Raw genomic sequence first — 25532 nt, 5'->3', positions numbered from 1 at the left:
ACATTTAGGACCTCAAATCTCATACTGTATAGTCTGTATAGCACTGGTCTTTATTTGCTTTCAAGTCAAGTCGGGTCTTAAATCTGAACTTCGTCCTGAGTTTAAAGGGGTTACATGCTACCATCCACTGTCTGGACTTTGTAGGTACTGGCTGACGCAGTCAAGGATGGACCAGAGTCATGTCACAAGTCTAAGACTCAAGCTCTCTGTGAGAATGACTGGTCATAAAAGAGACAAATACGGCTGTGATGACCGAGTGGTTAAGGTGTTGGACTTGAAATCCAATGGGGTTTCCCCGCGCAGGTTCGAACCCTGCTCACAGCGTAGTGATACAGTCTTCAGATTTAGGACCTCAAATCTCATACTGTATAGTCTGTATAGCACTGGTCTTTATTTGCTTTCAAGTCAAGTCGGGTCTTAAATCTGAACTTCGTCCTGAGTTTAAAGGGGTTACATGCTACCATCCACTGTCTGGACTTTGTAGGTACTGGCTGACGCAGTCAAGGATGGACCGGAGTCACGTCACAAGTCTAAGACTCAAGTTCTCTGTGAGAATGACTGGTCATAAAAGAGACAAATACGGCTGTGATGACCGAGTGGTTAAGGTGTTGGACTTGAAATCCAATGGGGTTTCCCCGCGCAGGTTCGAACCCTGCTCACAGCGTAGTGATACAGTCTTCACATTTAGGACCTCAAATCTCATACTGTATAGTCTGTATAGCACTGGTCTTTATTTGCTTTCAAGTCAAGTCGGGTCTTAAATCTGAACTCTGTCCTAACTCTAAAGGGGCTACATGCTACCATCCACCGTCCGGACTTTGTAGGTACTGGCTGACGCAGTCAAAGATGGACCAGAGTCACGTCACAAGTCTAACACTCAAGCTCTCTGTGAGAATGACTGGTCATAATAGAGGCAAATACGGCTGTGATCAGCGATGAGCTGCAGGGGCGGCGCCCCGGTAGCTCTGGAGCTGCACGCACGCTTGCCCCACATGACGCACGCGCGCTCCACAGGCACGCGCCGTCAGCGGCGAGCCGTCCTCAACACCTAAAACAATAGCCTCTACTTGGCTGCTTTGTATAACATTAGGCTACTCGAGAAAAGCCATGGACTTGAATTGAATATGACAATAGTCTCTGCACTGCAGAATGTGAAAGGGTTAATCGTGTGTGTGGTTGAGTCTATGTAAAGGGCTTTTATATAAAACTAAAAGGAAAATAAAATAATTAATTAATTGAAACAAAAATAAAAACAACAAATTAACAATGCAACTATAAATATAATGACCAGACTGTTGCCTCCCACAATTTTCAAATGCTTCCTTCATGCAGTCTGGCGTTCAGAGGGTAAAGCGGATGTGTAATAAAAGAGTAATACACACTCACCTATGAGCACCAGCACTATATTAGCTGCACCGTAGTGCTCCACCTCGTGGATCCAGTGGTTGACAGAGTCGAAGGTGGAACGCCGTGTGATGTCATAAGCGATGAGCGCGCCGTGAGCGCTGCGGTAGTAGCTCTGGGTGATGGTTCGAAACCTCTCCTGACCCGCTGTGTCCCACACCTGGATCTGTCAGTCACACACACACACACACAAAAGGTCAGCGTAGGCCTACATACTGTTGATGTGGTGTACATCATTGGTTCTCAAAGTGGGGTCCTTGGGTACCAGGGGTCCCAAGCTAAATTGGTTAATATAGCTTCACAATCATTTTAAGTAATTTTACCATATTTTATACTTCTTTGGATATTCAAAAATAGCACATATACAAGCTCTGGGCTTGTAGATCTGTTATTTGTGGGAAATAGTGATTTTGTTTTTCAAATCTTTGAATAGATATATATTTTGAGTGGCCCTGTCTTTCCCTATTTAGGACTGACCGTGGGTAGCTACCTGGGACGTAAGTCGGGGCTTGATCAACCCTGGCTGGGTCACCTGGGTGAGGGTGTATGTTGCGAGACCCGAAACATCCTATGACCACAGGCTACAACACTGATGATACGTCCCAGGTGCATCCATGTGATGTTTTTTCGTTATATATATTTTAAAGCAAACATTTTAAACTAGAATCTTTGCTTCTTGGGGTCCCTGGCACAAAACATTTTCAGATGGAGATGACCAAATACAATTTGGGGGTCCTTGACACGAAAAGGTTGCATAGATTTGACCGGTAACGAAGGTGGACACCTCCGGTTACTTTAAAAATAATATACTGGTTGAGGCGGCGAATATGGACTGGAGAAGGGATTTCTTTCCAATGATTTATCGTCCATACAGTGTATGAGTGGGTAATGGTGAACATGTGTGTGTGGTCTGAAATGAATAACAATAAAGAAAAACATATTAGCAGTAACATGAGCTCATGCATTTATGATGCAATCACTAATGACAGGCTATCTGCACAGTATCATAAGGCAAACAATAAACACTCACTCAGTGTAGCAAATATAAACACCAAACTGTCCAAATGTAGTAGGATACAGTAAATAGACTGTAAAGTACATAAATGTCATCATGCAAGTAACAAGACTACACCATAAAGGGTTACAAACAAACTGCAGGCAGTGGGGAGCTAAACAAAACAGGTGTTGCCAATTAAGCATATAAAGTCACATAAAAGTGATATACAGAGTCCCAGATATAAATTAATACTACATCAACACTTTGGACCTGAAATAATGTTTCATAAACGCACAAATCAAGAACAAGGAACAAGGGATCAGAAACACACGGAGCTTTCTGTGTCTGACGTGCTGACCTGCATGTGTCAAGCACGCTACTGACTAAATATGCTTGTCAGTGGGTAATACCATGCCAGGCCACTAGGCTTCGCTGACAGGCTTTCTTACAGGCATCATATTTAAAAGACGACCTTAGGGAGTAAAAAGAAAAGAGGAAGGATTATTATTTTTTACTTTGCCAATCAGCTGGACATCAATTCAAGAGAGGAATCAGGAAACACAATAATAAAATAGACTATCATCAACTATGTTACATGTCACATCTGGATCTGGTCTGCCATCAAAGCTCTGTTGCTGACGCATGTGAGGAGGAGGAGCCTCAATGTCAATGACTCCTCCCCCACTGTTGTCTACAAGCTGATCTACACAACGATACAAAGACAAGTGTGTGTGTGTGTGTGTGTGTGTGTGTGTGTGTGTGTGTGTGTGTGTGTGTGTGTGTGTGTGTGTGTGTGTGTGTGTGTGTGTGTGTGTGTGTGTGTGTGTGTGAGATAACAATTAGGGAGATTCCACCATTCCTGAGGCTATGACCAACATACAAGTAACTCTACACCAAGTGACTGCTAAACCTGTAATGCCTACATGTATGATATATAACTACTCCTTTAAGTCAAGTTGTTCATCTTCATTTCAAGGACCCCCTGTAGTTTGGTATGCAATGCATTAAAGGGATATTTCACTTTCATGTTTTAAAGTCTGCTCAGGCTTTTGTGTTTCACCCCGGACAGTTTTTAAGTTTATAAGAACTTCCTATACAAACCCATTGTAACTTCAAACTCCATTTTAACCATGATAGATTCATCGAAAACACCCTTCCTCTAATTTTGGGGGGAAATGAAAAAAATAATAAATAATAATAAAATAAATGAAAAAAGTCATTGAAAAAACACGGTCTCCTCACGCATTAGAAGGACAGTATCAGATCTCAAAAATCTAAATACTGAATCAAGCAAATTAAAAACTGTCTGAGGTGTTCACAAAAGCCCAAGTATAGATGTTAAAATGACCCCAAACATGTTTGAAAGTGAAATATCCCTTTAAGCCCTGGAACCCCCTCAAGGACCTCTGCTGTGGGTCCCCGCACCCCACTTTGAGAACCACTGGTGTAGACTGAGAGACTGACTTGGCTCCAACAGCACTTACAGTTACAGCTCATGGGTTGGATTGGAGAGGTTCAAACACCTGACATATATATATATATATACACCGTATGATCTAAAAACTAAACAATACCACCGCTGACAATGTGACTGCTGGCATGTTGAAGGTAGACAGGGTCAGGTGCCCATAACATGGTTCCAAGATGGAAATGATGTGGAGTTAAACCCCAAATGCAGACTTCTTGAATGGGTAATGAATATAGCAACTTAACAGTTGCAGTACACATTACAACGTGTGTGTGTGTGTGTGTGTGTGTGTGTGTGTGTGTGTGTGTGTGTGTGTGTGTGTGTGTGTGTGTGTGTGTGCGTGTGCGTGTGTGTGCGTGTGTGTGTGTGTGTGTGTTCCACATTTATCACAAGGTTACTGTAGGCCATGGGTCCTGGAAACCTGAATGGCTGGTTGCTCATGTGAGCCACTGACTGGCACGACTAGTTCTGCTGTGAATGTGTGACGACACAACTGACATCCTAACAGATAGTGGTAAGGATCAAGTTTATAGGGAAGCTTTCTGACCGGATGGCCCCTTCCCCTCTCCAAAGACAGTGTTTGGAGGGAAATGTAAATAAAGAATCATAGAACACATGTATTTATTATAAATATAAGTATGTGTGTGTGTGTGTGTGTGTGTGTGTGTGTGTGTGTGTGTGTGTGTGTGTGTGTGTGCGTGCGTGTGTGCGTGCGTGCGTGCGTGCGTGTGCGTGCCGTGCGTGTTGTGCAGCCTACACAGTCAAAGACACAAACACAAGCACTTAGCATTTAACGTATATCCTTAATTGTTATAAATTAGCCGGTGATTTCCATGTTGTTTCAAAGGGCCTACAGTAGCACCAGGCATTATACTGTACTAGTGCCTCTCAGCAGTGGTGGAAAGTAACTAAGTACATTTACTCAACTACTCAAGTATGGTATTTTTACTTTACTGGAGTACTGGAGTATTTCCAATTTTAAATAATTTTACTTCCACTCCACTACATCAGGCAAATATTGTAATTTTACTGTAATTATTTGAAAACTTTAGTTACTAGTTACTTTTTTGACTTCGATTATTATTACAAAACCGCTTCAGACCTATATACTTTGACAATTTGAAAATAGCAGATCTACAAGCTCACAACGTGTCGCGTTGTGAGCTTGTAGATAGGCTATTTTCAAAGGATTTTTACACTTACATTTGGAAACGTGTTAAATGGGACCTTTTGCATAATGACTACTTTTGGTACTTTAAGTATATTTTGTATACCAATCTTTTCCTTGTAACAGAGTATTTCTATATTGTGGTATTGATACTACTTACTTAAGTAAGTCAGTACTTCTTCCACCACTGCCTCTCAGAGGGAAATTCAAAAGACACCTCAGCACCACTGATAAGGATCAGTGAAGGTGCATTCATTCATTCTTCAGACTACACAGGTACAAGGAGGGGGGTGGTTCCAAAGAAGCTGGAAATCAACACCATCTCCCAGGCAAAGTCTGAAGCTGATTGAGCCTTATTGTAAAGTAACTAAGTACATGTACTCAAGTACTGTACTTTTTCTTGTAGGTCCTTTTTTTCTTTTTAGGTCCTTTAACTTTACTGGAGTATTTCAAATGGTTAATACGTTTACTTCTACTCCACTACATCTCAAGAGACACATATTGTACTTTTACTTCACAACAATTATTTGAAAACTTTAGTTACTTGTTACTTTTGTCGATTTTGATTATTATTAAGACTTAAGACTTCTGGTGATTAGTAGTTTTCTTGCCTACCTATGTTGAATGCACTTATTGTAAGTCGCTTTGGATAAAAGTGTCTGCTAAATGACTGTAATGTAATGTATTACAAAACGTATATTAACCACTGCAGCCCAATATATACTTCGGCCATTTGAAAATAGTCGATCTACAAGCTCACGACGAGTCGCATCGCAACGCGTTGTGAGCTTGTAGATCTACTATTTTCAAAAGATTTTAATACATTTTAGACATATAATTGTGAAACGGGACGTTCTGCACAATGAGTACTTTTACTTTTGGTACTTTAAGTATATTTTGATGCCAATGCTTTTGTACTTTTACTCAAGCAATTTTTTTGATTACCGGGCTTTTATTTGTAAGTCAGTTTCTCTGCATGGCAGTATTGATACTTTCACTTAAGTAAAAATATTTGAGCACTTTTTCCACCTCTGCTTTACAGTAGGCTACTACTAACCTTCACTTTCTTGCCCTCCACGTCCAGGGTGCGCACGGTGAAGTCCACCCCGATGGTGTTCTGCTGTTTCTCCGAGAAGACCCCCGACTTGAAGTTCTGGACCACGCAGGTCTTCCCCACGTTGGAGTCTCCTATCAAGATGATCTTGAACAGATAGTCAAAGGTGTCGTCCTGCTCCGGGCCTGGGGTCTGCATGGTGTTAGGGTGGAGTGGGTCCTTCCCAAACCCGGGACCTTGTGGGTCGAAAGGTTATGACCCAAACTAGGGGTGGCGCTAACTTTAGGGATCTGGTAGATACAGTATGACACCTGTTCCTCAATGTTGCCCACGCAAAAGAAGAAGGGAAAACACTAGAGTCCGTCTCTCTACTGGCTTGTTGAAAAGTCTATTTCCTTCTAGTTGTCCTTTGCAAAAATTTCAAGATATGTGGTCTCCCACAACAGTCTTCTTCCCAACTGGCCTGAACAAAACAAATGCTCCTCAAGCAGCAGAAGTGGAATTTATTTGCTTCTGCATAACCGGTACGTTTGGTCTCCTCACGAGTTATCTTTGTGGTTAAATATACTGGCAAAGCTTGTTTTTAAGAGTCATAAAAGAGGTGTTGTATATTAAGAACGATGATATCTGGATTAACTATGTTAAAGTTAATAGTTATTTATTGGTATGTTCTCTGATTATTATGCTGTGTTGTTCAAACAAGTCCCTTGCAACAAGCAGATACAGTACTTGAACATTGAAGAACACTAGTAGGCTACAACAATGTTAGTACATATTGTAGGCTGTCAAACGTAACTCAAAGACCCGACAGCATATAATGATAGTAATAATTAAAAAAGACAATGTGCTTCAAAGTAAAAGTACAGTTTCATCTACCAGTTTCCAGTGGTCTCTCTCCCCGCCTCTCTCTCTCTCTCAACAGAAGGACAAAACAGTCTCACATCTCTCTCTCTCTCTCTCTCTCTCTCTCTCTCTCTCTCTCTCTCATCTCTCTCTCTCTCTCTCTCTCTCTCTCTCTCTCTTCTCTCTCTCTCTCTCTCTCTCTCTCTCTCTCTCTCTCTCTCTCTCTCTCTCTCTCTCTCTCTCTCTCTCCCTCTCAGCTCAGTCTCAGGTGTTGATCTGACCTGATCCACTTCACCGCCAGCAGCTACAGAACGCATGAGGTTAACATCCAATAATAAGGACTCCCCTTTCCAGGGCTGATGGTGTTCAGAGAAGAAAATTAATGGAGAAAAAAGAGTCCTCTTCTCAAATGAAATGGAAAACGAGGAAAAGAGGTTGTGTGATACAAAGCTCCTGAATGGTTGAATTTCTGTTTGGTCCCTTTTTTCCCTTTCTGTAGTGTTTTTCCTGTAGTCTTTTGTAGTCTTCTTGTAGTCTTTTTCCTGTAGTCTTTTTCCCCTTCCTGTAGTCTGACATCCACCTGTCTCCTTCACACACCTCTGAGTCACCTTTTATTTTTTGTGTCATGCATCCTGAAGTCACCTTACTGCTATGGTTACTGCTCTCTCTCTCTCTCTCTCTCTCTCTCTCTCTCTCTCTCTCTCTCTCACTCTCTCTCTCTCTCTCTCTCTCTCTCTCTCTCTCTCTCTCTCTCTCTGTAAACCTGTGCAACCTGTTCAACAACACTTGTGGAAACAATAGGACCCCCCCACACACACACACCTGCTCTAGCTCAGGTGGCCCCTCCCCTCCCCCCACAGCTGTGGAGTTCTTGTTACATACAGTGGTGGAAAGCGGTGGTTCTCAACCTGTGGGTCAGGACCCCCAGATTTTATTATGGGTTATGGGTTATGGGTTTCCGGGCATCCTGCCATGGTCTACCTAGCGGTGGTGTCCATTTATGACTAATGCTGGCAAGTATGCTATGAACGTTCGCTACACAAATACTATTATACAAAAGAGATGGGAAATTTACATTTACTTCCTTTCCTTTCCGTTTGATCTCCTGATGATGATCATTTTATCATTTGATCAGGTTAGGGTTGGGGATAAAGGATTCATACAATAATCAATTACATGGATTGATATAACTATTGATTCAGAATGATGAATTATCTCTTTGATACAGCTGTTATTAATTGATGCTACAATGGTGAAGATGTTTTACTCTTGTGTGTGAGCACTGACTGGAGAGATGGGATGAATCTAGAAAGTTTTAGCCTGTCTGGTACTGCCCTCTTGTGGACAAATCATGTAATGATCTGCGAACAGGTCAGTTTTTTATAAAGTTTGGAGTATGACACATGTCTGCCAAATCTCCAGTGATGGAAGAAGTACTCACTCGCTCAGGTTTTACTTAAGTAAAAGTATCAATACTGTGATGTAGAAATACTCTGTTACAAGTAAAACGTCCCGTATTCAAATTGTAATGCCAGTACTTTTGTACTCTTATAAGTAAATTATAAATTCCGGACTTTTACTTGTAACAGAGTATTTCTACATTGCACTATTGATACTTTTACTTTTAAGTAAAACATGTGAGTACTTCTTCCAGCACTGATGAAAAGCAGTAATGATAGGTGCTTCACCGTGCGTCTCGCTGCGCACATTTACGCACGAGGCATTGCAGCAATTCCTTTGATCATTTACATCCCTGCAGATAATTTAATTAACTACCTCACACCGCCGATCCGACTGATATGCCCATATATGGAGATCTCTGTATCTGTCAGTCCTTGTCCCTTTCATGCCCATATATGGAGATCCCTGATGTCATGCTGGCTGATTTGTTTGCGACAACACATTGAGGTTGGCCAACACACTCCATATTTGGACGTAGCGTAGCTGCACTGGGATCTCCTTATATGGTTATGGCTGAGTCATGGTGACATGAGTCAGAGGTCCGCCAGCCGGCCGGTCCTCCTTTAAGCAAATTTTAATATAGGATGTTCTATGTTCTTCTACACTTCCTAAAGGTTAGTTGTATGTGTTCCCTGCAATTCACTCTGTCAAGTTTATAACGTCAGTTGTTGCTGCTTAAGGTAACTTTTTCAACAAAACTAAAGTTAAATTGTATATCTTTTGTGAGTGGCAAAAGTTTCACAACACCCACTCCATGAATTTCACCCCCGAAAGCCTTTTATACATATATTTTCTATGGAACGGTGATAGGGGTGTCTTTCCCGCGAAAATGACATCATGTAGCCGGAAAACGGAAGCGGAAATGCACCTGTTTCCTGTTTGTCCAGGAACTACCGCACCGGTTTCCTGTTTGGCCAGGAACTACCGCGCTAATAACATAAAGGAAACTCACGCAGATTTTAAGAGATTGTATGATTTGAAGATCGAAAAACAACAGAAAAATAAAACACAGCTCACGGTAACTAAAGCTCCACTGGCTAAGAGAAACGATCCACATATCGTATAAAACAATTAAAAGAACGCTTTTTGAAACGCTTCCGTCTTCCGGTGAAAACAAATGGAATTCTGGGTAACAGAGGAATAAACGGCCTGCAGTGACGGTAATGACCAGCAGAGGCTGCTAAAAATCGTTATTTGTGGACCTGCATTGTATAACTTTAAGTGAAGTGGCTGTCTGGTGATATTTGCTGCTCTCCAGTGGCATTATGTGCATCATGGTGACGTTTACAATGACTCTCCTCCTCAGGCCCGTTTTTAGATTTTTCGGAACTCCATACATGGTCGTGGTTGACTTAGAACTCCATATATGGGGCTAGCAGCTGATTCATTTGAGTCTGACATCATGCTGACACAGTTAGCTTAGAGTCTAAGCTAACTGTGTCAGCATGATGTCAGACTGTATGTCGCCTAAGCCTTAGATGACATACACCATATTTGGGCGTAGCTGGAGTAGGAACTCCATATACGGTTATGGCTGAGTCAGCGTGACATCACGCAGGATGACATATAGGCATCCCGCGGTATAAAAAGGACAAGCTGCAGTCACTGATGACACGTACCTTTGGATCAGCACGCTTGGACCAGCATAGCCATAGACTCCTGAACTGAAACATCTCTTCAGCCTTTTCCAGTTGACTACCTCGTGCTTCGCTATACGAGACAAAGACACTGACAAAACATAACACTCAGACAGTTCCGATACTTACACGACACAACGCTCAGACATGTATGCAACGATTCGTTGGGTCTACAGGAGTGTCCTGCAGAAATTAGGCTGGTATAAGCCCTGCAAGCTGGTGTTCCTCGGACTCGACAACTCCGGGAAAACAACACTACTGCAAATGCTCAAAGAGAACCACCTCGGACAACACAAGCCCACGGGCCAGCCCACATCCGAGGAGCTGACCGTCGCCGGGAGAGATTTCGAAACGTTAGATCTTGGCGGTCACAAGCAAGTACGGAGGATCTGGAGAGACTACCTCCACGCCATAGACGGCATCGTCTTCCTGGTAGACTGTGATGATCATGAACGGCTTGCGGAGGCAAAAGCCGAACTCGATGGCCTGCTAATAATGGAAACCAACGTCCCGGTCCTCATCCTGGGAAATAAGATCGACCGTGCCGAGGCCATCAGTGAGTGGAGTTTCAGAGAAATGCTCGGCCTGTACGCCAACACAACTAGAAAGACCGACCTGAGGCCAGTGGCGGTCTTTATGTGCAGTGTGATGAAGAGACAGGGCTACGGGGATGGCTTCAAATGGCTCATCGAAAATATCGATGATTAAGGCACCAGATGTCGTTCCTCCCAAGAGCATACAAGCCTTACCAGAAGTAATAGAAACGTTTTTAACTTTTTTCACACACAATCCTATATTCAAATCGGCTTGAGGGAGGACGGGCCGGCCTGGAAGGACCTCTGACGTCACGCTCATACCGCTACGTCGTCACGCTCCTGTTACCATGACTCAGCCTGAGTCAGACATAAACATATAAGGAATGTAGCTACGCCCAAATATGGAGTGTGTTGTTTAACCACAACGTGTCGTCATGGCATCAGGCGCAAACAAATCAGTCAGCTCCATATATGGGCACAAAAGGGGCATGCCCATATATGAGCACATACTGATGACATCAGGGATCTCCATATATGGCCATAAAATGGACATGCCCATATATAAGCATATACTGATGACATCAGGGATCTCCATATATGGCCATAAAAGGGACAAGGACTGACCAGAGATCCAGATACACTGTTTATGAAAAAGTTAAAGAAATATTGTGATTGTGAGATACAGAGAAGAGTAAGTGGGGGGTGTTGATGGTACATGGTAAATAGGGTACAGTATGGTTCAGTACTGTTCAGTTTAGTTTTTTAATAGAAACTTGATAGAGCCCTGATTTAAGTTGATTTTGAAATGGTAAAAATAGGGGTAGGACCAGATAAGAACTCAAACTCAAACTAGATATGCCAAACCTCTAGTTATCTTACTACTATAATTGACAAAAAGAAGTTCGTCCGGGATTCGCAAGCACAGGATCACTCCACATGCCTCCAAGACCTGTCACAGACTGTTGATCAGAGCTCTGGCTATTATTTAGGCATCTTACCCCACCTCGATCAGTGATCAGACTAGGCTTGATTGATTCTCTGATTTGCCTATCAGACCCTCAGCCTGATCTGGCTGAAACTCAAAGAGTGACGGTGTCAGAGGCGTACGGTCATTGGGGCCAACGAGGCCATGGCCCGGTCTGTGTAAACCCAGAACCGCCAGGGGGAAACAACAAAAAATCAACATAACAACATTAGCAGCCCCTCATCCTTTAAGTCGCCTTTGTTTTCAAATGGGACTCATTTGCATTCGGCCGAATTGTTAATGAGGGGCCATTAGAACCGTCAAACCGGTTCTCCATTGCGCAGAGTGGCTCGGTAATTCTCAGTAGACTTATCAGCCGTTGTTGCGCGAATTCTGGCCCGGTCAAAGTTAGAATTCACCATACGCTACTGGACGGTGTACTAATAAACATATTTCAAGGACAGCAGCCCAGTGACAACACTCGACTGCCTCATGATGGCCATGGTTACCCACAGTACAGGCGGCCCAATGACGGTCCCACCACTGAGAAGAAAGGCTTTCTATTTGACAGCAGATGGGTCGTGACTCGTGAGGTTGGGAGGTTGGGAGGTTGCGACTAGAGGTTAGGGCCGCGAAGTGGCCCAAACCTCTAGTTATTATTATTTATTTATTTTTAATGTTCGAAATATTCATTCATCTCCTTATATGGACATGAAAGGCTCAAGGACTGACAGATACAGAGATCGCCATATGGGCATATCAGCATGCCCATATATGGGCATATACTGATGACATCAGGGATCTCCATATATGGGCATGACAGGGACAAGGTCTAACAGATACAGTGATCTCCATATATGGGCATAAAAAGGACAAGGACTGACAGATCCATATATGGGATCCATAACAGTGATCTAGTCAGATAGTAGATAGTAGTCAGACCCTGTCATAGATGGCTAGCCTTTTGTAGCCACGTCGTAAAAATTCAAATTTGCGCCATAATTGCATATTTGCATGGTTCACTCTCTCCTGCAAGGTAATTTGTATGTCGTGCTGTGCAACACAGTGAGTGCCAACCCAATTCAAGTGAGATTTTAATGAATAACATCCATGTACATACAGTAGCAGTAAACTCCCATGAGGAACTTGCACTTGCACATAATATACAGAAGATGGGGCTAAAACTCAGACAAACATGGATATGTAATAGTCCTGCAGTTGAACAAGGAGTCAAGGTTCAATGTTCATTTTTATTTGCATCCCATAGAGGAGAATGTTGTCTTGGAGTCGAGACCTAGAGCTGCAGTACAAACACACAGCAAACTAGTGCGTTCGTGGGCAATCCCACTAACAACATACAAAAAGAGTGCATATAGAGACACACATACACTAGGCAAGTTGAAGTCGTTACAGTTATCTCATCTATACAGGCATGCCTCTCGGTCTATAAACGTTGTGCAACAACGCAATACAAATACAATAACTATACAATACTATATGTCACAATGCAAATTAACTATTCTGATCCAACTGTACATGTACTGAATGTGTATGAGAGAGAGAGAGAAAGAGAGAGAGAGAGAGAGAGAGAGAGAGAGAGAGAGAGAGACTCTGTTTCCGTCCAATCAAAGAAGATTCTGAAGGCATGTCGTATGATGCCATCACATACTGTATTGTTCATAAGGAAGTGACTCACAGCAGTTGAACACTATATACGGTATACTTGAAACATTTTGTGCACTTCTTCATTGTGTCTTCCTTATGAAGAGGATCTTTTCTTTCATTTGGGCCGATCCTCTCCTCACCAGAGAGGCAGGAGGTAAAGACAGTGCAGAAGAAGAGGAGACTCTCCAGACGGCCTTTAAGAGGTTGAAGGTCGACGCTGAGAGCTTGCCCGCTTCTGTGGGCGTGTCCCACCCAGTGGGCATACCACCACCACCACGGGCCTGCCCTGGTGCCGGCGGAGCAGCACCCAAACCGAGTTACCCATGGGACAACAGGCGTGATGGCTGTATCAGAAAAACGTTGTCGTCCAGAGCAGCCTCCAGTAGGCGCCAGAAGCACCTACTGGAGGTACTACTGCACCGCAGTAGAGGTGCTACTGCAGCCCCCACACTGTCGCCCCCTAGCGGCTGGCTGAAACTCCAGCGCCTGACTGTGCCCGGGTCCACAGAGCTCGACGCCTTAGCCGTCACAGCTCACAAAGAGCTTCTCTCCTCCAGCTATGAATCACGTATTGTTGTCTCTTCTACTTTCACTACAGTCAGTTCCAAGCAGGACAGTGGAAGCACCGGGATGGCGGGCCGGTGTACGGAGGAGGTCCGTGGCCCGGAACAAGGTGCGCGTGATGACGAGTCTAGGGCGGTAGCATTGATGCCTCAGAGACACGTGGCCACAGAGGCCTGTGACTTCCAGGCCTTGTCCAAGCTCCACAACAGCAGTGTGTCTGTAGGTCCGTCCCGCCTCCCTCCTTGTTGCTCCTGCCCCCGAAGAGAGAACCCTGATCCCCAGCAGAGCCGGCGAGGTGTGGAAAACGGAGCTTCGGCCAGCCGATCTTTGTGCCGGTGCCAGTCCAGGCAGCGCCAGGGTCTCCTCCGTACCCCGGGCTGCTGGCAGGGTATTGACCTAGACCCCTACTCGGGGCTTTGCAACATTATTTCAGGCCACGAGAGGAGCCTCTCAGCCTCTTTGGACCCCGAGCAGGCGGGCCTCTGTTCCACCCAGCAGCAGCAGCAGCTCCAGCACCATCACCGCCCCGGAACAGACCTCATAACTCTGATTAACAACAACTCTGCCACCACCGCTACGCCATCGTCTTCTTCGTCAGGCTCACCCCGTTCTTGCTCAGAGAAGGCACAGGCCCACGTGGATGACATGACGATAGAGTACCTATCAGGCTACATGAAGCATTACCTCTACTTCCCCAAGACATCAGACAAAGAGATCATGTCTATGTATTGTTAAAAAAAAAAGAAACGTAGGAACTGGTGTGGATCCCTGGATCCACATGGGAACGGCGTGGCTCCATTGTAGATCACAAACTTCACGTGAACAACCTGTGACATCGGTCATCTATGACTTCAGTTGTGTATGACGTTATCTATGACCTATACGACTCCACTTTTGGGTAAAGTTTCAACACAATAACAGCCCGAAGACTTCCATTATAAAATTACATTTAAATATTTCAAAAGGTATAAAACAAGGGTTTGTGGGATTAACTCTAGTCACACAGACCGTAGACAGCAAGCCTCTTGCTGGCCCATGCCGTAAAAAAGATAATAACCTAATAATTATATGATCAAAATACAGATTAACCACCTTAACCTACACCAGGGTTGGTGGTAACTTACTTTATTGCTGTAATGTAATACCGCCAATACCGGTTTTCACTATTGCAACCATATTGTCTTTAATTCTTTTTTTCTTCCCCTAATATTTGTCAATGGCCTCATTGCAGAAAGTAAATGTATAATTGTCCCCTGAGGATATTGCAAGTGGGCCCTCAACTAATTGGAAAAATATTAAGATTGTAATGATAATAACAATAGAAATACTAAATAAACACTTCTTCACAAAGCAATGCATTTTCAAAACATTTTGTGAAATTCTACATTCAACATAATGATGAGTATTGTAAGTAACCAATATTTTGATGGCAATACTTTTTTGTAATTTTGCTCAAGTCAAATTTTACAGGTCTTTTACTGGTAATAGCGTATTTCTACATTGTGATGTGCTACATTTCTGAGTACTGGCCTACGCCGTGATTCTGTGTGAGCGAGGGAAGATAGATGTCTACAAATGTCTCTACATGAGTCAGAGTGTTTTTTGTTTGTCAGGAAACTGCTGGAATGATCAGTGCCTTTGGTTCTCAAAGTGGGGTCCGGGGACCCCCAGGGGTCCTTGGGGGGGGTTCCAGGGGGTCCCCAGCAAAATGATGGATAGTTAGGAACCAAATGGACCCTTATGGCTCTGTAACTCTGAGAGTGTACAAATGGAACGATATGGACCCGTTAGGGCCATTTGTACACTCTCAGAGTTAAATTAACATTGAATTTATAAAATAAATTGGGGTCCCAGAGATAGAAATGTTAAATGGGGGTCCGTAGCCTAATGCATCATGTCAAACTGGGGGTCCTTGAAATTAAAAAGATTTTTATGTAAAAACATAAAAATCTTCTCTTATGGGGGTCCCTAGCATATCTTTTCAAATGGGGGTCCGCAGGCTAATAAGTGTCATTTTGGGGGTCCTTGACATGAAAAAGTTTGAGAAACATAGGCCACCAAGGAAGTATAGCCTACCTCCATACTTTTTTTGTTTTTAAGCTTTTTATATATGTTTTGTCCACGTCTCCCCCACGTATCTCGAGAAGCGTCTGACCGATCGACTTCAAACATGTCGTGTGTATCGCTAATGACTGGTGGGAGTGATGGGGTCGAGTGGGAAGTCGGTCGGATCAGCAGTGGTCCAGAAATCTATATTATCGTGTGTGTCTGTCTGTCACGCATGGCCCCAAGTAGGCCTCTATACAGTATATAAATGGAATGACTTGCATCGTTTCAGACATGTATAAGCCCCAGATAGTCTTCCATCTTTCTTTTTTCCTTTATTTATTCAGGGAAGCCAAATGAGAGCAAGCTCTCTTTTTCAAGGATGCCCCCTGGTCACAGCATATAAAACACAATACATGAAAAACAATAACAAACATTTGAACCACATTACAACGTCACAGATGCAAATAAATGGGTTACATGAAACAGGTGCAGTCACTATATAGTGTCCTCAAAAAGCACCCTAAATGTCTCTATGGAGATCAATAATCGCACTTTATAAATGTGCAGCAGATACCCTGTATGCACTTATACTGTATGTTGGTTTGTTTACATTTGATTGATTGATTGATTGATTGATTGATTGATTGATTGAATACTTTATTAACAGTTTGCAAAAAACAGCACAGTATGTACAGTTCTATACAAGGTCTGCTAAAAGGATTAGGAGGACTACACCCAAGAAAGCACTATGGCTTGTTTATTCAAGTCATTGAAACATTTAGTAACAGACAAATATTGTCAGTTTGTTTTGGGATGTCTGGAGCCTTTTAAGGCCTTTGTGGTGCTATGATGAGGTGCATGCATAGTCAAGCATTAAGTTAATCATCTGGGGACCCCCCCCCCAAAATCATGTGCGGACCCCCCTGGGGGTCCTGACCCACAGGTTGAGAACCACTGTTTTGTTTTGTTTGTGTTTCTAACTTCCGTGCGTGCCTCGTCGTCACGTGACGTGACGCACCTCCCCCCGGTGTGGCAACCTAATGACGTAGCGGGCCGGCCCGCCCCCTCCTGCCCGGCCTCGCCACGCCCCCTCTCTTTCCCAGCATGCAACGGTGCGCTCGGTGATGTCCTCGGAGGAGGAAAGATGGCGGAAGGAGGAGCGGCTGACCTGGACACCCAGAGAGGAGAGGTGGCGGCGCTGCTGAAGACACCCCTCCGCAGGGGAGACACCTGGTGAGGAGGGGTCCGCAAGCAGGGGTCCCTGACGGCCTGGGGGCCCGGGGGTGTCAGGGACCACCGGGGGAAAGGTGTGAGGGGAGGCGGGTAGAGAGACACAGCAGTGACGGGGCTGTGTTGACACTTTAGGCTAGCAAGCTTTTAGCCTAGCTGTCATCTTTCTCCTGTGTGTGTGTGTGTGTGTATGTGTGTGTGTGTGTGTGTGTGTGTGTGTGTGTGTGTGTGTGGTGTGTGTTAGCCTAGCGGCTAACGGTGGCTAACGTGGGGAAGCCAAGTCATCTTATCTTGGTTTTTTATGTACCTCTGTCTGTCAGTGTGAATGAACGTATAGACCACCCAGGACTGTGTGTGTGTGTGTCAGCTGTCTGTCTGTCTGTCTGTCTGTCTGTCTGTCTGTCTGTCAGTCATGGTTGTAGACCCAGGGCTGTGTGTTCAGCCCGGCAGACCGTGGCTGAGCCACCCGTAGGCTCTGAAGGCAGGGCGGCGTCGCACCTGTCAGAAGAACCCCAGACTAGAGCGACAGACAGACAGCAACCTGAACTAACAACCATCACTGTCAGTCTATCAATCCTCACTCTTTCTGTGCTTGTCACTCTGTCTGTCTCTGTCAGTCTGTCAACCATCAGTCTGTGAGTCTGTCTGTCTGTCTGTCTGTCTGTCTGTCTGTCTGTCTGTCTGTCTGTCTGTCTGTGCGGTTTGTCTGTCTGTCTGTGTCTGTGTCTGTCTCTGTCAGCCGTCAGATCTGTGCTGTCTGTCAGTCTGTCTGTGTCTGTCTGTCAGTCAGTCAGTTAGTCTGTGCTGTCTGTCTGTGCTGTGCTGTGCTGTCTGTGTCTGTCTGTCTGTCTGTCTGTCTGTCTGTCTGTCTGTCTGTCTGTCTGTCTGTCTGTCTGTCTGTCTATCTGTCTGTCTGTCTGTCTGTCTGTCTGTCTCTGTCATCCCTCACTCTGTGCTGTCTGTTAGTCTGTCTGTCAGTCTGTTTGTGCTGTGTGTATGTGTCTGCCACTCTGTCTGTCTCTGTCTGTTTGTGTCCTCTGTGAGTCTGTGTCTGTGCTGCCTGTGTCTGTATGTCTATGCTGTCTGACGTCTGTCAGTCTGTCAATATGTCTGCCTGTGTCAGTCTGTCTGTGTGGTCTGTGCTGTCAGTCTGTCGGCTATCGATCTGTGCCAGACCACTAGTCTGCTGTGTGTGTGTCAGTCTGTGTCTGTGCTGTTTGTGTCTGTCATCATCCATCAGTCTGTGCTGTTTGTGTCTGTGTTGTTTGTGTCAGGCAGTCTGTGCTGTTTGTGTCTGTGTTGTCTGTGTTCAGCCAAAAGTCTGTCAGTGCGTTAGTCTGTCATCCATCAGTCTGTGCTGTGTCACTGTCTGTCACCCTCCAGCTCCACAGGTTCTGAGCGTTCCTTGTGCTTTCCTCCTAACGCACAACACTCCTGATGGAGAATACTAACTACTATCTTAATGTGGTAGCCCCCCTGAATGTAGCCTGATGGAGAATAATAACTACTGTCTTAATTCCATGGTAACCAGAACGCTCGCCCCAAAACACGCTGGCTCCCCATTTTTTTCTGCAGACCACTCACCCCTGGCGGTTCTTGTAATTCTTGTATTTGTTTTACTGAGGTTAAGGTTAGGAATAAGGTTAGGTTTTTGCATAGTTTTACTGAGGTGAAGTTTAGGAATAAGGTTAGGTTTAGACATAGTTTTACTGAGGTTACGTTTAGGAATAAGGTTAGGTTTAGACATAGTTTTACTGAGGTGACGTTTAGGAATAAGGTTAGGTTTAGACATAGTTTTACTGAGGTGACGTTTAGGAATAAGGTTAGGTTTAGGCATAGTTTTACTGAGATTACATTTAGGAATACCCGGTGGCGATCGTTCCGAGGTCGCCGGATTTACCCGGGGCGAGCGTGTTTTGGGGCGAGCGTTCTTGTATTCCCTGAACGTAAGCCTGTCACTAAAGCACAGCTGCTTTTCCTTGTCCCTTTTCTCCTCTCCACAGGTACCTAATAGACAGTCACTGGTTCAAACAGTGGAAGAAATATGTGGGATTTGACAGCTGGGACAAATACCAGATGGGGGACCAGAATGTCTACCCAGGACCCGTGGACAACTCGGGTCTTCTCAGAGGTAAGACAGATGGAAGCCTGCCTGCCTGCCTGCCTGGTGTATTTGAGTGGTTCTCAAACGACCCCCATAACTCCCCCCATAACAGAGAGAGTACAACCATGGAACCAAATGGACCCGTAAGGGTTCCATTTTCCATGTTGTACTCTCTCAGAGTTACAGGCCTGTATAAGGGTCCATTCGGTTACATTTGTACTTCCTTAAAGGTATAAGGGTCCATTTGGAACCCTTTCACCGAACCCAAAGTATCCCTTGGCCTCCCTTTGAGAACCACTGGTGTATTTGACATAATGTTGTACTGGTGAATTGTACATCTGTGTTACTGCGTAGCTAATTAGGTAGGGTTTTATTGCAGAGGTAAAAAAAAAAGTGTCCCGGTAGTCCTGTTGGGACATTTACACCAATGTGTCTCCATCCATACATCGTCTTCTGTTATGTATCGGGGTCGTGACCACAGACGTCCAGGTTTGGCCAGGATTCGATTGACCCGGTTTCAAGCTGGGTGTCCTGTCCAGACAGAGTCCCGACAGATCTCTTCTAAAACAACCTGAAATAACCCGGTTTTCAACATTCGCGACCAATTTATCCCGGTTTTCGCCACAGTCAAAATATCACTTGTGTGGGTTTTTTTACATAGACGTTTATCATGTTCTGTTCTGTTGAAAGATGCAGTCCACTAGGTGTGCTAAGTGCTAAAATAGTTGTATAAGTAGGGGAAAAGAAGTCTAAAACATTGTCAAAAGTAGCATGAATAGCCGGTCTGCAAGCTCACAAGCTTGAGCTGGTAGATCGTCTATTCTCGCAATTCTTTTAATTTTTTTAATTTTTTTTAAGACCGGGAACACATCTGTCATTTTAGCCACTTTAACCATTATCTTATACTTTGGCTATTAAAAAATAGTAGATATACAACCTCATAGTGCAGCACTTGTAGATCTGCTATTTATTTGAAAAACCATGAATATTTGTGCAAATCTTTGAATATATATATTATTTTTTAAGCGAACGTTTGTAACTCAAGTCTTTGCTTCTGGGGATGTACAAAACAAAATGTACAAATTGATATGTATTTGGCCGCCGACCCACATCTCAAAATATGTTGTTCCAGGGACCCCCGCAGAAGCAAAGATTTGAGTTACAAATGTTCACCTAAAAATATATATATATTTTCAAAGGTTTGCACAAATTTTCACGATTTTTTTTTTTGCAGATCTACAAGCTCATAGCGTGGCACTCTGTGCCGCGCTATGAGCTTGTATATCTGCTATTTTTGAATAGCCAAAGTATAAAATAATGGTTAAAGTGGTTACACAGATGTCATTAAGTGATGATTAAAGGGTCCCGGTTTTGGTTTGTCACCAATATTGTCACCTTTAGTGTAGCTCGCTAAAACTGCCAAGTTCAGTCTAATAATAGTTGTTGAAGTCATTGATGGAGAGAATTCAGAGGGAAGGAGAGAACAAAGGCACATTGTTGACGTCGTCGTGTGGAAAGTTCTCCCACAATACAATACTTTTTTACCCCCCTTTTTTGTGCCTTTTGTGTGAAAGACGGCCATTAAGGACAGAACAGTGGAAATGGTTTGTTTTTCAGGTTTCTCTTTCTTTGAGCTCTATCGTCTCTGTCGGGTGGAAAACTGTTACTTTTCAGGATTACGAATTCAAAAATAGCAAAAGTAGCAGATCTACAAGCTCGAAACGTGCCGCTTCGCACCGTGTTTCGAGCTTGCGGATCCACTACTTTTGATGCTTTTGTGTGACGCTGTAGTATGATCAAGTAGGGCGTTAATTTAAGAAAAAAATATTCGTAAAATGTTATTCGTAAAATGTTAAAATATGGAGATAAGTTTTCTATACTGATATTAACTCTCTCAGTGCCAGGCCCCGAGTTATCCCGAGTTTTAGGGTTATACCCTCAGTGCCAGAACCAGAAATCCCGAACCCAAGATATCATTATCTGAAGATTTGCAGCTCCATCCACTCTTTTTTTAACCTATAACTGAAAAAGGCTGTATCTCGCTTCCTAAGCACTTTTTTTTTTCTTTGAAAAAAGAAAAGAAAAAAGTTGGCAAAGTTCGCAATAATTTTTTTATTTCATTGGCACTGAAAGAGTTAAAGGAGTAGTTCACCCAATTTTTTTTTGTTTTTGTCACATTCCTAAGCCAATAATTTGATGACCGGCGGAAATGTGCTAATGTATCCGGTAGGATCCTACCGGAAATCCACCCAGTCATCAAATTATTGACTTTTTGCCTCAAAAACGAAAAAATCGCCATGAATTCAAGGCTTCATGGTGTGTGTAATTGATAGAAAATAAGACATTTTTTGGGCGAACTATTCCTTTAACCCATTCAAACTGGGAATGCATCTGTGTCATTTTAGATTTCTTTGGCTATTCAAAATTAGCAGATATACAAGCTCATAGTGGCTTGTAGATCTGCAATTTTTTGAAAGATCTTTGAATATATAGATTTTTTTCAAGCAAACATCTTTAACTCTTTAATCTTTGCTTCTATTTTGATTCTGCAAATGTCTTCTAAATCCAAAAATTATATGTTTTTGGCCGCCAACCCCCATCGAAATATTTTGTTCCAGGGACCCCCCAGAAGCAAAGATTTTAGTTAAATTCTTTGTTTAAAAAGATATATGTATTCAAAGATTTGCACAAATATAGCAGATCTACAAGCCGGCTATGAGCTTGCAGATCTGCTATTTTTGAATAGCCAACGTATAAAATAATAGTTACAGCTCAAATCCTAAAATGACACAGATGCGTTACTGGATTGAATGTGTGAAGAAGTCCTCTAGGTGTCCACTGAATTGGCTGAATCTGCTTGTTTTTTCTCTCTCTTTTCCCTCTGGTTGCTCTCTCTCTCTCTCTCTCTCTCTCTCTCTCTCTTTCTAGACGGTGATGTGCTGGCCATCAAAGAGCACCTCATCGATGAGCTGGACTATATCCTGGTCCCCACGGAGGGCTGGAATAAGCTGCTCAGCTGGTACGGACTGATGGACTCCCAGGAGCCCAGCTCGCGCAAGGTGAGGCCTCTGTCATCTTTAGAGCCCTGCCGTTATTTTATTCTTTGTTTTTTAAATCATTGGTTCTCAAAGTGGGGTCCGGGGACCCCCAGCAAAAATGATAAAGCGTCACAATCATTTTAACCTTTTTATCCATATTTTATACTATTTTTTTAGATTCCTGAAAATGTGAAAAGAGTCTTTACTCTTTTTTTTAAAAGGAGAACATTTTTAACACAAATCTTTGCTTCTGGGGGTCCCTGGCACAACATATTTTCAGGTGGGGGTCCGCGGCCAAATACATATCAATTTGGGGGTCCTTGGCACAAAAAAGTTTGAGAACCACTGTTTTAAATGACATCTGTATCGGCAATTATGCAGCCGATGATGTGTGCTGATTTGGAACCACTTTTCAACCCGGTGTCACATTTTTGGGTAAACATTTTCAAAGGTTTCCAAACATTTGAGCTTGTAATAATGGTATTATTTTGAACAGGGCTTAAGTGGTTAAATAAAATAAATTTTAAGAAAAAAAGGGTCAAAACGTCAGTAATAAGTGGTCTAAGGTATTGGTTCTCAAAGTGGGGTCCCCAGCAAAAGTAGTTAATTCAGCCTCACAGTCATTTCAACCACTTTACGCATTTATATGTTGGCTATTCAAAAATAGCAGATCTTCAAGCTCACAGCGCGTCACTTCGTGCCGCACTGCGAGCTTGTATCTGCTATTTTAGAAAATATTTGAAAAATACCAAATTTTGAATAATTTTGATTTCTTTTTTACACCAATCTTCTCTTCTTCTGGGTCAGATGGGGGTCCTTGGCCAAATACATATTCATTTGGGGGTCCTTGACATGAAAACGTTTGAGAACCAGTGGTCTAAGGACCCTCCAAAATTGGGATCGGCATCACATCCCAAAAACCTGTCATGGGTCGGGGCTCTAGCCATCAGCATACATAGGACCAGAACCGGGTTTGACTGGTGGACAGGTGTGATTTGCGATGTTGCATGAATGACAAATGAACCAAATGGCTTTCACTTACAAAGCCGAAATTAGCCAGCAAAAATATCCCCTGACACATCGTAGGTAGGGCTGTGTCACAATTACAAATGTAAGTTGGCGATTAATTGTCACACAAATAATTGTGATTGACAATTTAATTGTGTGTTTGGCAGTGAACATTGAAACATATGAATAAAACGTCATTTTTATTTGCCTTTTAGGCTTTGTAATAAAAAATTGCACAGGGCAGATATGACAAATAACTGAAATATACAAAGAAATTATTGACATATTTTATAATTTGATAAATACAATTTTATACGTAAAAAATTGCAGAACTAGCTGATCTACAAGCTTACAACGCGTCACGAAGTGTGGATCCATATTGTTGAGCACAATGGTAGAAGCAGAGGACACTGGAAGACTTCTTAAAGGGATAGTTCACCCACAAAATGACTTTTTTCCTATCGATTAGTCACCCCATGGAGACTTGAATTCATGGATATCTTTTTTGTTTTTGATGACCAGCGGACCGGTAGGCAGCGGTTCCGGTAGGAGATACAAAGGAGACTCTTTGTGTCTCCTACCGGAACCGCTGCCAGTCATCAAATTATTGGCTTGGGAATGCGACAAAAACAATTCCATGAATTCAAGTCTTGAAGGGGTGACTAATCGATAGAAAAAGTCATTTTGGGGTGAACTATTCCTTTAATATCAGTATATTGTCGCTGTTCGGGGAAGAAACCTCTTATCATATATCTTAACTTTTTGTGTTTTTTCGTAAATTCCTACTTGATCATACTACAGCTGCATGCAAAAAAGCCATCAAAAGTAGCAGATCCGCAGATTTCGAGCTTGTAGATCTGCTACTTTTGCCACTTTTTGAATTTGAATCCTGAAAACGTTTTTTGGAAACATGAGGTTTCCACCCGACACCCGAGACGATATAAGCTGGACCCCCTCCTCCAGATAACGTTAAAGTGAGCGTGGTGGGAATCCAATCCCCCCAGGCGTGTTTAACATTTTGTGGGCCAGCCTTTCCCCTCTCTGCACACAGCTTGGATTTGCTCAGCTATATATCTCTCATTTCAACACTGATAGCATATTAGCAAACCCTCTGGCGTGGCCCTCTGGCGTGTCCACCAAAATACTGTACTGCAAAGGGAGGCTGGGATCCATTTGTTGACTGCCAAAGCTCTATTGCGTAAAGCAAGTGGTTCTCCAACTTTTCATCTTATTTCCTGGAATCCCAATAACAGAGAGTACAAATAGACTCAAATGGACCCTCTATGGCAGGGGTCTTCAACGTTTTTCAGGCCAAGGACACCATAGGTGAGAGAGAGATGAAGCAGGGACCCCCACTACATATTAGAGTCATGTTAAATGTGTGTTTTCAGACATTTAACCACTTCAACCCTCAATACTTTGTAAACTTGACCTTTGGCTCTGTACTTCGTCAGCTCTTTTTTCACCCCTGGGTCCATTTGGTTCCATTTTGTACACTCACAGAGTTTACTCACCTGGCCTGGACCGCTGGAGTAGCGGTCCAGGCACCTAGGCTACATTGTAGCCTTACAGCGTGTCGCGGGTTCGAATCCCCGATCCCAACGGCCTTTGCTGTGTGTCACTCCCCATCTCTCTCCCAATTTCCTGTCAGCCTGTCCTATCCATAATAAAGGCATAAAAAGCCCCAAAAAAAGAAAAGGAAAAAAAGTTACAGAGTTACACACCTGTAAGGGACCATTGGGGAACCACCTCAAAGAACCCTGACGGTCCCTGGACCCCCACTTTGAGAACCTGTGGCGTAAAAGGAACCTGAAGTGCATTATCCCTCTGTTATGTGAGACGTAATGGAGTAAAGCTTGTGTCCATATCAGCGACATTCATTAATTTAGTTGCCTCTTTAATTCGTTCATGTATATGAGCTATGTTGTATTCCTCTGGGGCAGTGGTTCTCAAAGTGGGGTCCCCAGGGGTCCTTGAGGGTGTGGGGGGGGGGAGGAACATAGCATCGCAATCATTTCAACCACTTTATCCACTTATACATTGGCTATTCAAATAATAGCAGATGTACAAGCTCACAGCATGTCACTTCGTGCCGCTCTGCGAGCTTGTACATCTGCTATTTCTGAAGATGTTTTGGGGAAAAATATCGAAAGTGTTTTGGATGGTTTATTTTTATCTTTATACATAAATCTTCTCTTCTGGGGGTCTCCCAGAAAAATCTTTTCAGATGGGGGGTCCGCGGCCAAATACATATCAATTTGGGGGTCGTTGACCTGAAAAAGTTGGAGAACCACTGCTCTGGGGAATAGTAATTAGACACACACATCCTGCCATATTATAGT

At 43.4% G+C, this 25532-nt stretch overlaps 4 protein-coding genes across 6 annotated transcripts in view; 3 read left to right on the top strand and 1 right to left on the bottom strand.

The window, feature by feature from the left end:
* LOC308079408 (ras-related protein Rab-19) overlaps positions 1-7000 on the bottom strand; it is a 75364-nt gene extending 68364 nt beyond the window's left edge. Inside the window, exons 1-2 of the mRNA XM_080420876.1 lie at positions 6095-7000; positions 1387-1570 (exon numbers count right to left, since the gene is read on the bottom strand). Coding sequence (XP_080277002.1) covers positions 1387-1570; positions 6095-6289 — 379 coding nt within the window. The 5' untranslated portion in view covers positions 6290-7000. The remainder of the gene's footprint in view (positions 1-1386; positions 1571-6094) is intronic.
* A 3179-nt stretch (positions 7001-10179) lies between these two features.
* Positions 10180-10740, top strand: LOC308079643 (small COPII coat GTPase SAR1B-like; the record flags this gene model as incomplete). Its single annotated transcript, XM_080421193.1, has 1 exon — positions 10180-10740. One exon carries the CDS (start codon positions 10180-10182, stop codon positions 10738-10740), a length of 561 nt encoding a protein of 186 aa, XP_080277319.1.
* Positions 10741-13293: 2553 nt separating this feature from the next.
* Positions 13294-14496, top strand: LOC308079642 (oxidative stress-responsive serine-rich protein 1-like; the record flags this gene model as incomplete). The annotated part of the gene is made up of 1 exon (XM_080421192.1): positions 13294-14496. One exon carries the CDS (start codon positions 13294-13296, stop codon positions 14494-14496), a length of 1203 nt encoding a protein of 400 aa, XP_080277318.1.
* A 2435-nt stretch (positions 14497-16931) lies between these two features.
* The window catches only part of usp15 (ubiquitin specific peptidase 15), a 66805-nt gene continuing 58204 nt past the window's right edge, over positions 16932-25532 (top strand). For all 3 annotated transcript variants that reach the window (XM_080420650.1, XM_080420649.1, XM_080420648.1), the window contains exons 1-3: positions 16932-17043; positions 19044-19171; positions 22073-22203. In XM_080420650.1, the coding sequence (XP_080276776.1) occupies positions 16955-17043; positions 19044-19171; positions 22073-22203 (348 nt within the window). In that variant the 5' untranslated portion in view covers positions 16932-16954. The remainder of the gene's footprint in view (positions 17044-19043; positions 19172-22072; positions 22204-25532) is intronic.

The sequence above is a fragment of the Gymnoscopelus braueri genome (genome assembly GCF_963280865.1).
Source record: "Gymnoscopelus braueri genome assembly, chromosome: 23".
In the NCBI taxonomy this organism is placed as follows: domain Eukaryota; kingdom Metazoa; phylum Chordata; class Actinopteri; order Myctophiformes; family Myctophidae; genus Gymnoscopelus; species Gymnoscopelus braueri.
The sequence above is the reverse complement of the archived record's forward strand: the minus strand, read 5'-3'. Positions and strand labels throughout refer to the sequence as shown.